The following is a 14,983-nucleotide window of genomic DNA, read 5'->3' as shown; positions in this document are numbered from 1 at the left end:
AATTCAAAAAATAAACATATTGTACTAAGGAAAATGACCACCTTCTGTAAGATAGGGCAGTGTTTTTTAAACCTTGATTAATCATTCAAGTTCAAACCATCAGGTGTGACCATAGAACATTTTCCAGCCTGCCATTTTTATTTCTTATTATTGTATCTGCGAATTTGTACATAGTTGGAGATTCCTTTGACTCTCAATATTTTAAGAGCAATATTAGTATTCTGTGACCTCAGAAGGGGCCTCCTGACCTCCTCATTGGTGATTATCCACAGACTAATCACCACAATGTACTGCAATGTCGGTCAAAGTAATAATTTTTGCCTTCCGATTACAGAATGTCCTATGTTTATCCTTTTGCATTTGCTTTTATAACTGAAGCTGTCAGCTAGTTCTTCCCTTGCATACGAACATCCAAATTACTCAGATTCATCATGCCTTTTATTCTGGTCTTTCCTCAGCCTTCATCTGAGTTCACTGCCTTAGTCCATAAAAGCACTCCCCACTTGGCAGGGTCTTTAGATTTCCGACAGTTACACGCTTCATACTCTTTCGTTCACAGGCCCCCTCTGCACTCGGCTGATTCCCCAGCATACATTGGCCATTTGGACTGGAGCTGAACGTTTCAGTGCTCTGTGCCGTTTGCTTTCTGGGTCAACGCATGTAAACTGTGGCATTTAAGTGGTCCTAAATTTACTTTGCCTTGCATATTATAATGCCATATAACTCTGGCTTATCTCCAGTTTTTATCTCTGGTTTCCTTATTGTTCCCAATGTGATCATCTTTTTCAAGAAAGCTTGCTTTGAGCTAGTCTTGCATCAATGATAGCGGTAATGTTTTCCACTCTTAAAGTGAATCTCTTCAATAAAAGATGCCACTGTCTTGCAAATGAAAAGAAATCTGGTGCTAAACTAAATGTGTGGGGGGGAAAAAAAACTGCGGGGGTAGCTCAACTCTCCTTGTCCTCACCTCTTTTTTAAACTATCTGTCAGCACGATGAGAAGAAAAAAAAATGTTAAGGTAGAAAGCATCCAAATTAAGAAGTTAAAAATATTTCAAGGTATCTTTCTAGTTACTTTTCTCCATTCTGTTGGCTTCTTTCAATCCTTTTATATTTAAACCCATAGTCTTTTATTCTCTTCTACTTTTCCAGTATGATGCCTTTCTTCTCTCTTTTCATATGATTGTATTATGAATTTTTTTTACTACATTGATATCCAATTAATTCATTGAATGTTTATGTTTAATAACAACAGACTTGAATCTCAGAGGGAAAGCAGGGGTGTTTGGGTGGGTGGGAAGAGATCAACCAAAGAACTTGTGTGCTTATATGCATAACCCATGGACATAGACAACAGCATGGTGAAGGCCTGGAGTGGGGGAAGGGTGGGCTAGAAGGGGTCAATTTCAGGGGGAAAGGGAATATGTGTAATACTTTTAACAATAAGGACTTAAAAAACTGAAATAAACAACCACAACAAAATAAAAAAATGTTTTTTAAAGAAATGTAAGCCTTTGTGTAGAAGACTTAGTAGGATACATTCATGAATGACTCAATTCTAATTTTTAATCAGTGTCATAATAAACAACTATTATTAGCCAGTGTTACTATTCATATGGAATATACTATACACACACCCACACAGCTAGGTCATCACTACTGTAGATATTTCAGTTTTCCCTATGATCAAACTAAATTAGGCACAGACTTGGCAGGTTTTATATATACTATACAACTCATCACCATTTCCAAAATATTTACTACACAGTTTTATATGTGGTTTTATATATTACATAGGAATCTCCCAGACACTCAGCATCTACTTGATAGTCCATTTTTCTATTAACATCTGGCAGATCATGGGTTTTCTCCTCCCTCTCCCCCCCCCCTTTTTTTTTCTCTTGAGGAAAGGCACTTACCAGTTTTACTGTGGTTGCTGTGTGGTTTCCTGGAAAACTTTGCAAGGTTATAATTTTTCCTCCAACACGTTTAAAAAATTATGGCATTTTGCTTTTTATTGAATCCCAAGTGCATGTCTTATGCTTTATCTCATCTACCTCAAGGATACTTGGATACCAAATAGCCATAAGAAGAAAGATATATCATCTCCCTCCACAGCAAAGGACAAGCATGCTTCATGGATGTTTATCACCTACTATAAAACATTTGGGTTCCTTGAGCTCAAGTTTCCTTTACTATAATGCAACCCACTCTGTGTGTTCTCACCCATCTGGACCTATCTGTGTCACCTCTGTGGGAGATGGGGGACAGGGAAAACTGACACAATGTGACCATGCTGATGCTACTTGCTGTGCTGAGAGTAAATTCTTAAAATCTGACCAGAAATCTCATGTTCTGTCAGAGCCTCAACACTCGGTCAGGCTAAATGTAGCTTGCAAATAAGTTGTGTGTTTATCAAACCTCAGATTCTTTCAAGAGCCAGGACATGGACTAATGATTATTATCTTACAATTATCTTAGCCATTGTTAATAATTAAGAAGCAATTTATAAGATATTTAGAATTATAGATATTTTAATATAAATTGGATTGTTTGCATAAGAGTCCTATTTCTGTTGCTACTAATATAGTTTTGCTTAAAATGAATGACATCTATTCACATTTGCCTCATATTGTTTACAAGGGATCAGTAACAAAAACAAAAACAAAACAAAACAAAATATATATATATTTAGAGGTGTCATGCTTAGTTTCTTCCAACAAATAATTAGAAAATTATTTATAAACATGTGAATTATTACCAAATTTATAATTTGAATTTAATATCTAGGTCAGATGTCATTAAAATATTGATTGAAAAAAATATAAATTGCTAGACAAAACAAACAAAATCAAAACACACACACACACACACACACACACACAAAAGATTTTAAAAATCCATTGTATTTCTGCATGGAAAAAATAGGGAATAATTGTCTTCTTGTCTTTAATCGGTGACCTCCCAGAAAACAATTATTCCCTACTTTTTCATACTACAGAAGATTGTTCATGCATCTCAGAAAAACAATTGTTATCCAAATTTAATAGGGGAATAACAGAAAAGTAAAGCAATGCTCTCAAATGTTTCAAGTAAAATTACAATGAATTATAATGAAAATGAACACTTTGAAAAACTGGCACTTCCTCTATTTTTCTTCAGATAATTTTGTTCGCAGCTTTATACAAATATTAAAGATACCTGATGTTTATGTTTACTTTGAAATGTAATAGCACAATGTGAAAATGCTTGGGAAAATCACAACCACTTAAAAGCTTGACTACTCTCCTTTACTCTTTATTGATAATTTATTTACAATTTAATCATTACAATGCAGAATTGCATATTTGTTAGCAAGCAAACTCTTTAATCCAACAAAATGTTCTTTTAATGATTTTCATCAAAAGTTAGTAGATTCGCCAAAACCAGTTTGGCTCAGTGGATAGAGCGTCGGCCTGTGGGACTGAAAGGTCCCGGGTTCAATTCCGATCAAGGGCATGTATCTTAGTTGCAGTTACATCCCCAGTAGTGGGTGTGCAAGAGGCAGCTGATCGATGATTCTCTCTCATTGATGTTTCTAACTCTCTATCCCTCTCTCTTCCTCTCTGTAAAAAAAACTCAATAAAATATATATATTGTATATATATATTTTTAATAAAAGTTACTAGATTAGCCCTAGCCAGTTTGTCTCGATGGATAGAATGTTGGCCTGTGGACTGAAGGATCCCAAGTTCAATTCTGGTCAAGGGCACATACCAGGGTTTTGTGCTTGATCCCCAGTAGAGGGTGTGCAGGAGGCATCTGATCAATGATTCTCTCTCATCATTGATGTTTCTATCTCTGCCTCCCTGTCCCTTCCTGTCTAAAATCAATAAAAATATAGTTTTTAAAAGTTGTGGACTCCGCTTTCCTGCACCTGGCTGCACCTGGCGGTGGGCCCAGGGGACCTGCATGGAGCTCCTGCCTGGACCGGTCGCCCATCTGGTCATGACAGCCCTAGTCTATTATTAGAATAGATTATGACATCATGTAGTCATATCTCCAAACCACTGCATTGTAAACATGGATATTCTTCTGGATCTATTCAGGTGGATCTAGAGACTTACCACTGTTACCCACGCTTCTCATATAATAGAGTCGGTTTAAATTTTGGGGAAAAAAATGTGTTTTTTCCTCCTAGGTGGGTATGTTTAGAAAGAATCTGAACTCTAAATTCAGATTTAGAGTTATTCTGGGGCTTGTCAAATGTTTCTTGCCTTTGAACTTTATAAAATCATGGACTTTAGAAACTCTTGAGGAAATAAATGTATAAATAATTTTTAAGAGATATATCTGGGCATGAAATTATAAGAATGGAAGCAGTAATTCAATTTAGTTACTCTTGATAAGAGATCAATCTCTTTTCTTTCAGAGGCATTAGTAATAATCCAGGGACAGTATAAGTGAATGTCTTACTCTGTTTCACCCACAAATACTTATTCCTTAATATCATGCAATAGAAAATTATAAAGAAGGACAAAATAGCGTACTGTTGTAAATACTAGAGGAGGAGTTTTCAGGAGTATAAAGTCTTCTCTTTTGTAATCCACATATGTTTTACTTTGAAATCTTATTTCCATACGCCATTTTATTTTGGCTCTGCATTTTCATGTGTTAGAATGTCAATTTTCTACGATAACTCACTTTTATTAAGTTATCATATCATTAAACTCTCTACTAGCACTTAAACCCAAACTTTAAGTGTTATTTTTATACATTGAAGTGCATGTCCACCATTTAGATACTATGGTGACCATATAATGAAGACGTGGTACAGATTTCATACATCCATTATCTTACTATTATTCATTCTGATAAATAGCTTGTTTCCTCACATCATACTGTTTGTGATTAAAATGTTAAGTTCCAGAGAGAATTACTCACGCGTGTCACTTTTTAATTAAGGAGAGAAAGATTAGCCAACCTTTTTCCAAGAGATAAAACCACATGAAAGTCAACTTGTAATTACTCCTTTTGAAGTTTCCATCCCAGTGGCTCACTGAGGTCCAACGTGAAGGCTGGGAATGAGCCACCACTGGAGAGGAGAGGTTTCTCACATGTAGATCATGTGTGAATGCTGAGGGGAGCGGGGCAAGGAGGCAGACATGCTCCACCACACTAAGCCAGGGCAGGGGGCTGACACTTCCTTCAAGCAGGGACTCAGACGTTTCCATCCTTCCTTCTCCCTTCATTGTACCCTGGGACCCTTTGGTCCAAACAGGGGACCATGAGCATCATCTGCCCACAGCATCTGCTTCATCTTCTCACACGTCAGTAACGGTCTCTCCTCTCACACCGGCTGCTGTGCTCAATGGCAAACCATTTCTCTCTTTGCAGACAGAGTCCTTTGCGGTGCCATAGCACATGGATTTCAGGACTGCCTGTGAGGAGGTAGGTGACATGGCTTTGTGCTTTTCCGGTTTTTCTAAACGGGAAACCATGGGCCTTCCCTTGACAGGAGTGGGACATTGTGTTTGGTGGAGGTATGTGTGATGGGTTTATTTTTCTTCCAGGGTAGGCTCTGTGTCTGAAGACTGGAAAGCCAGAGAGAGCCCGGGGAAGGCACAGGTCTTCCCTCTTCCTTTAAGAAGGAGACGGGCACCTATTTGGCTTGTGATGTCACCTTGCTCCATCAATGAAGCACTGCAGGGTTTCAGTAGTGTCAGGGTCAGGAGTAATTCTTTCACATAAATGGTTATAACTTAGAAGACTTCGAAGGTCCCTTTTCACACTAACATTCTAGGATTATATAACGTCGATATTCTATAAGTATCTCAATATAATTTCATTGTTAATACGTAGCAATTCAGGTTCTCTGTAGAACTGCCATCCCACCTCAGTCTGAGTTAGTGATATGACATTGCTCTTCCAAGGATAGGAAAGGGCACGCAAGTGTGCAGTCAAAACAACGTGGAGGTGGGCCTCCAGGGACTGTAGCTGTTCTATTTTTGGAGGAAATACTATCTTTTCTACTAAACAAAGGGCATTCAAAGCATTGTTTTTTCATTCTTTGGGTAAAATGCTAACATTCATAGGTGAAAATATTTCACACATTTGCCTAGAAGGTCTAAAATATTTTTATTGTGTTCAACTAACACAAGACAAAAACAACTATAACTAGGTTACCTAGGATGGAGTGAAAAACAAGCCAGCAAAAGCTCCAGTTATTAACATTTATGAAGACTTTTTTTTCTTTTAATGAAATGTCATGTGTTAACATTCTTGCAAAAATATCTTTTTAAAAAGTGTCCCAGTTTATTCATGGCTCAGAACCGAAGTCTTTCAGAAAACGAATTGCTTTTATGTTTTTCATACTCATGTGCCTCTTACATTCTTGTTATTGGTTTACAGACCTCTCAATGCACTGAATGCTGTAACATATGTTATTATAACAAAAGCTGCCTTATTCTCTCAGGACCGAAGCATAAGCTCAAAGACTGGATTTTGCTTCCCAGGCAGCTAATAATGAGGGGACATTTTGCACGTTATTTGAATGTGGAGTGAATAAAATTTTGCCTACATCAGGGTTGCGATGAGAAAAGCTTCTTTCTACTGTTTTAGTCCCTGAACTTTCCTAGGTGATCTTTTATGTCCCTTTGATGTGTAAAAACAATGTATGTAAGGCCTCTCAGAAAAGGCCCCCCTTGAGATAGAGCATTATTTGTGAACGCTATTTCTTCCATCACCTTTGGAGGGGAGCGTCAGGGGAGGGAAAGGCCTGATGGTACTGTGCATTGAAAAATCAATACATGAGAGTTCAAACTGTATAACACTGTTCAAAACTGAAGAACATTAGGTGCCAGTGTCTTTATTCTGCTCCCTGTGATCCTGCAGAGGAATTACCCTTCGCCACGGCTCAGCGAAATCATCGTATATGCTTAAGGCTTAATCATTACGTCTATTATTTCATTTTATTTTTTTTCCAGTTTCCTCTCATGAGAGTGTCTCTGCTATTGGTTTTTAAGAGCTTGTTTATGACTAAAGAGATGTTAACCATTGCTCATGCATTGCAAATGAAATACATTGTTTTTTGTTATTATTTTGCTCTGGTTGTATCAAACTTGTGTATTAAAGATAATCATGTTCTGTTGTTTTTTGGCTTTTTTTTTTTTTTTTTAAATCAACAGATATGCTCAACTATGTTCACATGCCTTTGATATTTTTATGCCCCTCCATTCCCCATGCAACCTCAGTGTCTGGATGTTGGCTTCTGGTTGAGATCACATTATAAGCATGAGAGACTTTTCTATGTGAAAAACACAGAAAATTATGTTTTATTGGAAGAAACATATAATTTGTTTTTTTTGAAATATTGTCATCCTCCAGACATATCCATCCAAATGATGCGTTAGGATAGATTAATGGACACAATTGAGTGAGTTCCTGCTGCGTACTCATCTCACAGAGGCGGAAAGGACATGGTCCTGCTCCTTCAAAAGCTTCATTTTCCTTGAAGTAGATGATAGCCCTTACGAAATAATTACAGGGTAATAGCATATCATATGGGATAGAGGGCGTAATGATATGCATTAGTGCATGGTGTAAAGCAGTTTACAAAGAGAATTATCTTGGGAGGCTGCTTTATCTAAGCACTAGAGGCGTGATGCATGAATATTCCTGTGAGAATGGGCCTTCCTTCCCCTCCGTGCTGGCACCTCCTTCGTTCCGGCCAGAGCTGCCTTTTCACTCTGGCCCAGAGCAGCCTTTCCATCTTCCTTCACTGCCCAGAGGCCCAGAGCACCTGGGGCAGTGGCTGCTTATGCAAATTAACCTGCCATCTTTGCTTGGTTAATTTACATATTCATTCCTGATTGGCTGGTGGGTGTCGTGAAGGTATGGTCAATTTGTGTCTTACTCTTTTATTAGTGTAGATATTCTTATCAACATTATGAAACATTCTTTTAAAGAAACACACCTCTAGCAATTTACATTAAATGTATATTTCAAGAGAAAGCCTGATATTATTTTGCATGGAATTGTGTGTTCATTAAATACTTAGAACATATATGCATTTCTATGAGCGTATCCCCTTCTCTAAATGAACACTAATTCAATAATTATTAAATTAAAACGCAATTGCCAAAGTAGTCACTCTTCCTATGGATTTGGTGCAGAATAACAGCCGGAGACTAAATGATGTCTCAAAAAATGTTTCATTTTGTATCTCTGACCAATGGGAAGGCTAAGGGCACGAGCTAGTGAGAATCTGCTTATTTATCAGGGTGCATAGTATAACACTGACCTGCTTCAGGAGGTGGCAAGACTCTTGCACTTCCTCAATGATTACTAGGCTGCTGGTTTAAAGCTACATGGTACAAGTTTGGAAATCATCACCAGCTGTTTCAAATTCCCAAAACAGTGTGAAAGCAAAATAGTGGATTGCGATTTAAGACTCTTGGGTCTCAAACCACGCTCTGTTTTTTATTAATTGTATTAATTTAGGCAGTTCACATTGCCTCTTTACTTTTTAAATTTATCTTTATTGCTGGAAGTATTACAGATGTCCCATTCCTCTCTCCCCCTCCTCAACCCCCGCCCTTGTTAACCCTCTCCACTCCCCACCCAGGCCTTCACCACACTATTATCTGTCAGTGGGTTATGCATAGATTTTTTTTGGTTTATATCTTCCCAGCCTCTTTATCCTTGTTCCCTTATCTATACAAAGTGTGTGTGTGTGTGTGTGTGTGTGTGTGTGTGTGTGTGTTGGTGACTAGAAATGATGAAATAGCGAAGGTTAGAGAAGATGTTTAAGGGGTTCGTTTTCAGATTTAAAATTTCATGATAGAGACAGAAAGTAGATTAACATGGTTGCCTAGGCCTGAGGAAGGGGCTAGGAAAGTGGTGATAATAGATTCCTTTTTGGAGAAAATGTCCTAAAATTGATTATAGCAGTAGCTGTAAAACTTTTAATACACAAAAGTTCCCACATTGAATTATATAATTTAAGGGTTAAATTTTATAGAATGTAAACTGTAACTTAATAAAGCTGTTACAGAAATTCTAGAATTAATAAGTATTAAACAAAATGTTCTTTAATTTTCTAACATAGTATAAAAACTACACTCTTTACTCTCCAGATGTTCATGTGGATTTTCCATTACTGGGGGGTCCGGGGACTTGATGTGAACTGGTTATCCTTTTCTCTGCACCTACGTTAGGTGTTGAGTCTCAGACTCCCCAGAGTGCATTTTCTGTCGCCATGACATGTTATTCATGTTTTACAGGAAATGCACCATGCAGCATCATTTATAAGCTAAGCATAATATGTTCTCTGTTTTTGTCTGAAGACAAAGACAGGGATTTGTTTGCTGCAGGATGGCAATCAGGAGCCTTTCAAAGTCCGGCTGCACCTGGCCAAAGACATTCTGATGATCCAGGAGCAGGATGTGATATGTGTGTCTGGTGAGCCTTTCTATTCCGGTGTAAGTAGCTCTTCCTTCTGTTGAAGATGTTTGTGTTTATTCATGAAAATATTTACCCACAGAAGATTATTAGTCTGTTTTCTTTTATTGTAGAGCCTAGTAGGTCATCCTGTGTGAAATTTCTGTGTACATTATGAAGGGAGCGGGGTCCTGGTATAAGTACTCATACTGGCTTTCCGGCCACTCATTTAGTGTGGCGTCTCATTGTTAAATCTGGGAAGGCTTTCTATGGACAATGATATCTAACATAAAGCCATTTCACTGCTACCTTTCCAATTGTTATGTTGTTTATTTCCATTTCCATTACCAAGTTAGTATTGAGTAGAAATGAAGCAAGTCATGATCCTTGACTTGCTCTCAAACTCTGAGAGCATGCTTCATGTGAAATATCATGCTACTGAGAAGAGAAGTGGTCATAAGATGCTCAGATTAAGGAATTTCCATCCCATTCAGACTTTGCAGAAAGTGCTTTTTATAAATGAGGGTCAAAGTTCATCAAGTGATTTTTTTTTCATTTGCTGAGATTATTATGGGATATTTCTCTTCAATTCGATCCAAATTCTCCCTGGAACTTTTTTCCAAAAGAGAGATTAGGTCTGTGTGTATTCGTTATTCCAACTGCCAAATTTAGAAGCGATAACAATATTTCAATGTTGAAATACTGAATTTCACAAATTACAAAAATTTTCTGATCTAGGTCCTGTGTAATACATTTATGCCAGATTTATATAAATCATATTTCATTAGTAAAAAAAAAAAAAAAAAGAAAAAAGAAAAAGAAAGAGAAGGAAGGAATGAAAGAAGGGAAGGAGGAATGAGAGGAAGGAAGGAAGAAAAAGAAGAAAGAGAAAGAGGAGATACAGCACTAGTTTTTCCTTAACTAAAAGAGAGGGTAATCCCATGGTAGCAATTTAGTCTATCTTGACAACAAGACCCATGGTTCAGGATGATTTAAATAGTCTGTGACAAAAGAATGATCAGCAGTCTGCCAAAAGGCCATTAGCTTTGGTTAGTGAGGGCTATTGATTTAGGACCTGGTGTGACTCCCATTGGATGTCAGTGAGGAGTGAGGTGGAAAGTTCAGCATTATTCACCACCACCAAGACACTCCAAGGTAGGTCTATTAATAAGCTGAAAATTAAGTCTTCAAGCTAAAGAGCTACAGTGTCTGGGGAATCCCGGAAGCCAACTGTTTGATACTTGCTGTAATTTTCTTCTCAGATCACATATGGCAACAAAGTGAAGGTGATGTCTTTCATGTTATTGCACAACAAATGATAAGTTCTAAAACTTGTCCTGTTTTATAATAAAATTGCCCTTAAACGAAACTAATTTCACCTAAGGATATCTTCCACAGTGGTATTTCAGTGCTAGTTAGAAGAGCAATGAGTGTGAATGATAACTTATGGCTCTTTCTGAGGCTAAATTATAGCATTAGATAGAACTTTCTAGAACACTCAGACATATGGTGTTAGATAAAAGTCCAACTTCATTCTTACAGATGGGAAATGATATAAATATTGGAACATTTAAATCCCATTTGCTTAACCCAGCTCCAGGTTGAATGTGGAGTCTTCGAAAGTGTGCCTTCTAGTGAATTATTTTTTCTTTATAGGAAATCTGTCCCTTCTGTCAGATTCCTTTGGAGATTTCAGAGTCTCTGCCTGTGGTGACCTGCAGGTTCACTCTGATGCATCCATCTAAAGATGTTTGCTATTTGCTTTGCTTCAGAGGCATACGGCTTCTTAAATATGAGGATTTCTGCATTTCTTCCATTAAAAAAAGTGATCAGTTATTAACTTGTTAAATGTTGCTTATTTCCCATTCCCTCTGTCCTTCCCTTTAGTAATATTTTTTACATGTATTTAAAAACGCTCCTTTGATTCTTCACTCACTCTCTACTTTTTCTCATATTTTATACCTGTTTGTCTCTCTGTGGAGTGCTAAAGTAACCCCTGCAGTCTTTCTTTCAGTCCACTAAACTCTCTTTGGTTAAATTTAGTCTTTTGTTTGAACTATATATTAAAATTCTGACTCTGGTAATTATATTGTTTGCTTCTAAAAGTTCCATTCTGTCCCATTCATTTGCCTCATAATATTTTATATTACTGTCATTCATTTGACATCTCTTTTTCTAGTAAACATGTTAATCCTATTTCTAGGACTGGATCTGGAATTCTAGTATCTGCCATCTTTGTACAATAGATCTTAGTGTGTTATTTGGCCCTTGTTTGTTTGTTTGTTTATCTGTTTGCGATTCATTCATTGTGCTCTATTTCCTCCTGTGACTTTTCACTGTGACCTCATGTTATTTGATTCTGTGGGGGAATTTTTTGGACTTTAGCTCTATAATGTGTTACAAAGACTATTTGCATCCTTAGACAAGTGCCTACGGATCCTAGCAATTCAGATATCCTTTAAACTTAATGCCCAATTTGAGCTTTTGAGGCTACCTAGATAGAACAAAATTAATTTCAAACCCACCTGTGGACCAATTCATTTACAAATTCTCAGAAGAACTGGTTTTCAATTCTTATATTTAGAGCCAAGTTCAAAATGGGCAGGTCTTCTGCTATTGCTCTTTTGGTGGTTGGAATCATTTTTCATCCTTACACTTTACGATGGGGCCACGTCTCACCTTGCCCCTGTCCTGCTAGCTGTGGGCTCCCAGCGGATGCCCTCAGGGCCAGAGGTCATGTGAGCCTTCTTACCTCTTGGTTCTTCTTACCTTCAGACCACTTCAACGTTGTTTCTGACAACTTAGTTTTTCTTCTTTGTTATTTCCCTGACATTACTTTTTGTTTGTTTTGTTCATTATTTTATTGGGTTTTATTGTGCTGCCCTGGAAAAGGATTTCAGTATATTTGACTTAAGAGTGTCAGACCCAAGGTTAGTTTTGTGTGTGTTGTTGTTTTTTTTTTTTTTTTTTTTAACTGTAGAAAGTCTATTGGTTTTTAAATTAAACAGACTTGACTTGTAATCTCAGCTTCATCATTTGCTAGCTTTGTGATTGGAAGTGAGTTCATTACCGTCTCTGAATATTGGTTCTTATGAGTGAAAAAGATGGAATACCTGATTTTCATAATTCATGTGACAGCATTAAATGAGATTGCATCACCATGGTGATTCCTAGCGGTGAACAATGAAGATTGTTCCCTTTTTCTCATTTTCTGATTATGTGCTATTTATATATTTTTGTGTTAGTTTTACAACCTTCATTTGAGGTCACAATTGTTTCCTAAAATAATGAATGAACTACAAATCTGGATATTTGTTCCTTTCTACAGGAACAAATTTTGTGTACACTTTTGAATGCTTCCTCTGGATGAGCAATTTAAGCTGGAAAAATAGTCTTTCTGTATAAAATTAGAAAATGAATCATCTCACCTCAAATGATTTGAGTGAATCTTTTAAATACAAGAGTTTCATTACTAGTGCTTTAAGTCAAAGTATTCTTAATATGACACAAGTAAAAGGAGCCTTAGATTATTTTAAAAATTATAGATTGCACAGGAGGTCACAGTTCGATTCCCATTCAGGGCACATACCCAGGTTGCTGGCTTGATCCCCAGTGTGGGGCATGTAGGAGGCAGCCGATCAATGATTCTCTCTCATTGATGTTTCCATCTGTCTTTCTGTCTCCCTCTCTGAAATCAATAAAAATATATTTACTTTTGAAAAAGCAATTCCTTTGAACCTGGTTTATTTGCACTTGCAATTCCAGATATACACATGAATCATTTATGTGCTGGGACATGACAGCCTCCCAGCTCTGTGCTCTAATCTTCATAACAATATGACTTGTGGTGATAAAGATAAGAACTGAGTTGACAAAGATAGTATTTACCGTTGACAATGAGTTCCTTTGATGCAACCAAAACATGGTCATTCCTTAGACAACAAGAATGCTTAATGTGAAATTGAGAAGAGATTTAAAAGTTGATCCCAAAATATGTCCAAAAAATCGTGGGAAAGAATCAATCTTTAGACATTTAGCTATTTAATAACTCTATAGGCCTTTTATCTTGACAAATAAATTATTAATGTTCGATTTTAAAATTACAAAACACTCCATTTATTGCATGATTTGGGAGTCTCTATGCGGACACTGTGTGTGTGTGTGTGTGTGTGTGTGTGTGTGTGTTTGCATAAAATAAAACCTAGAGGAGGAGTATGCCGTGTAAATGTAGTTTTTTAAAAGCTAACCATTTTTAACATCATTTCTTTCAGGAAAGAACGGTGACCATTAGAAGACAAACTGTAGGAGGATTTGGATTAAGCATAAAGGTAACCTGTGCTTCCAGGCTTAGCCTTACAAAGGTTTTTTCTATAATGCTGTATTTTCGTGTGTTTTAATTTTATCTGATTAATAATTAGACAGATGTGGCTATAGCAAACTCCTCAATATTTGGATTGAAATATAAGTTAAGTAGGTTCTCAAAGACCTTGGTCACCTTTTGATTAAGATGCAACTTAATCCAGTTATCCCTTAAATTTTGCAAAAGTATTTGAAACTTATCTCCCCTGGCACTGAATATAGCAAACTTTCGTATCTGGTTTCCTCTAAATTACCAAATATGGTGTTTTAGTGTGCATATCATACCTTAATCAACCAGAGTAGGAAATCCTGACCTATTGGTGAATGGAATAAGAGCAGGTTCTATGTTAATAAGATCTTAAGTTAAGTATTGGTTGAATTCTATTGTAGCCTGTTCAGTTTCTCATTAAACACCGCATTTTTATTTCTTCCAATTAAAAAAGCACAATATATGATTTTATCTTTACAGGGGGGAGCAGAACATAACATTCCAGTTGTCATTTCAAAAATCTCCAAGGAGCAAAGAGGTAAAGAGTTAAGAGAATAGTACAGTAGCCATTCCTTTGTAAGCTATTGTTTTTGAAGAATGAGATGGCATTTAAGAATCATAAGTTAGTATGTCATTGAACAGCTCCAGCTTCCCCAAGACCAGGCAGAAAGTGACTTGAGTCTGATTCCTGAGTCTGTGCCCTTTATTATCCCAGGGAAGGTCTTCTCTCAAGGGAGAGTGAGAAGGAAAGAAAACAGAGGCTATGACTGCATATGAATTGGGGGAGGGGGGGTGCATCGCGTTTTAATTCTTTCATTAAACAAACACACAGATAAATGAAATAATAAGTCACGTGGAGTATAAGTAATTTTAGACATTTATTATTTGCCATTCTCAGATGCAAGTTGACCCAGTTATCCCTCCTCCTAAACTATTATCTAGGAAAAACACTGAAGGTATAAAGTGACGGAGATGTACACAATAATCAAATGTTTAAAAAGAAAGTTGGAGCTGATTCAAGAGCCAATGGACTGAATGTCTAAACTTTTCCTTAAAATGGTCAGTACATGGTAACATGTAGTCATCCATCCAGAAGAGTGACTGTTCTTTTTAAACAACTGTACAATCTGAAATGGTAGGACTAAAGAGAAATATTATCACAGCTTGTGTCTCAGTATTTGGGCTGAATCATGTGATTAATTTCATATTTCCATGG

General features: G+C 36.9%; 1 protein-coding gene across 2 annotated transcripts in view; it reads left to right on the top strand.

The window, feature by feature from the left end:
• SNTG1 (syntrophin gamma 1) overlaps window positions 1-14,983 on the top strand; it is a 102,363-nt gene that overhangs the window by 44,537 nt on the left and 42,843 nt on the right. For both annotated transcript variants that reach the window (XM_036437574.2, XM_045581303.1), the window contains 4 exons: window positions 5,376-5,429; window positions 9,326-9,460; window positions 13,691-13,747; window positions 14,248-14,305. In XM_036437574.2, coding sequence (XP_036293467.1) covers window positions 5,403-5,429; window positions 9,326-9,460; window positions 13,691-13,747; window positions 14,248-14,305 — 277 coding nt within the window. In that variant the 5' untranslated portion in view covers window positions 5,376-5,402. The remainder of the gene's footprint in view (window positions 1-5,375; window positions 5,430-9,325; window positions 9,461-13,690; window positions 13,748-14,247; window positions 14,306-14,983) is intronic.

Source organism: Pipistrellus kuhlii, unplaced genomic scaffold (assembly GCF_014108245.1).
Source record: "Pipistrellus kuhlii isolate mPipKuh1 unplaced genomic scaffold, mPipKuh1.p scaffold_m20_p_14, whole genome shotgun sequence".
NCBI classification, from domain to species: Eukaryota; Metazoa; Chordata; class Mammalia; order Chiroptera; family Vespertilionidae; genus Pipistrellus; species Pipistrellus kuhlii.
This window is presented reverse-complemented; position numbering and strand designations above follow the sequence as displayed.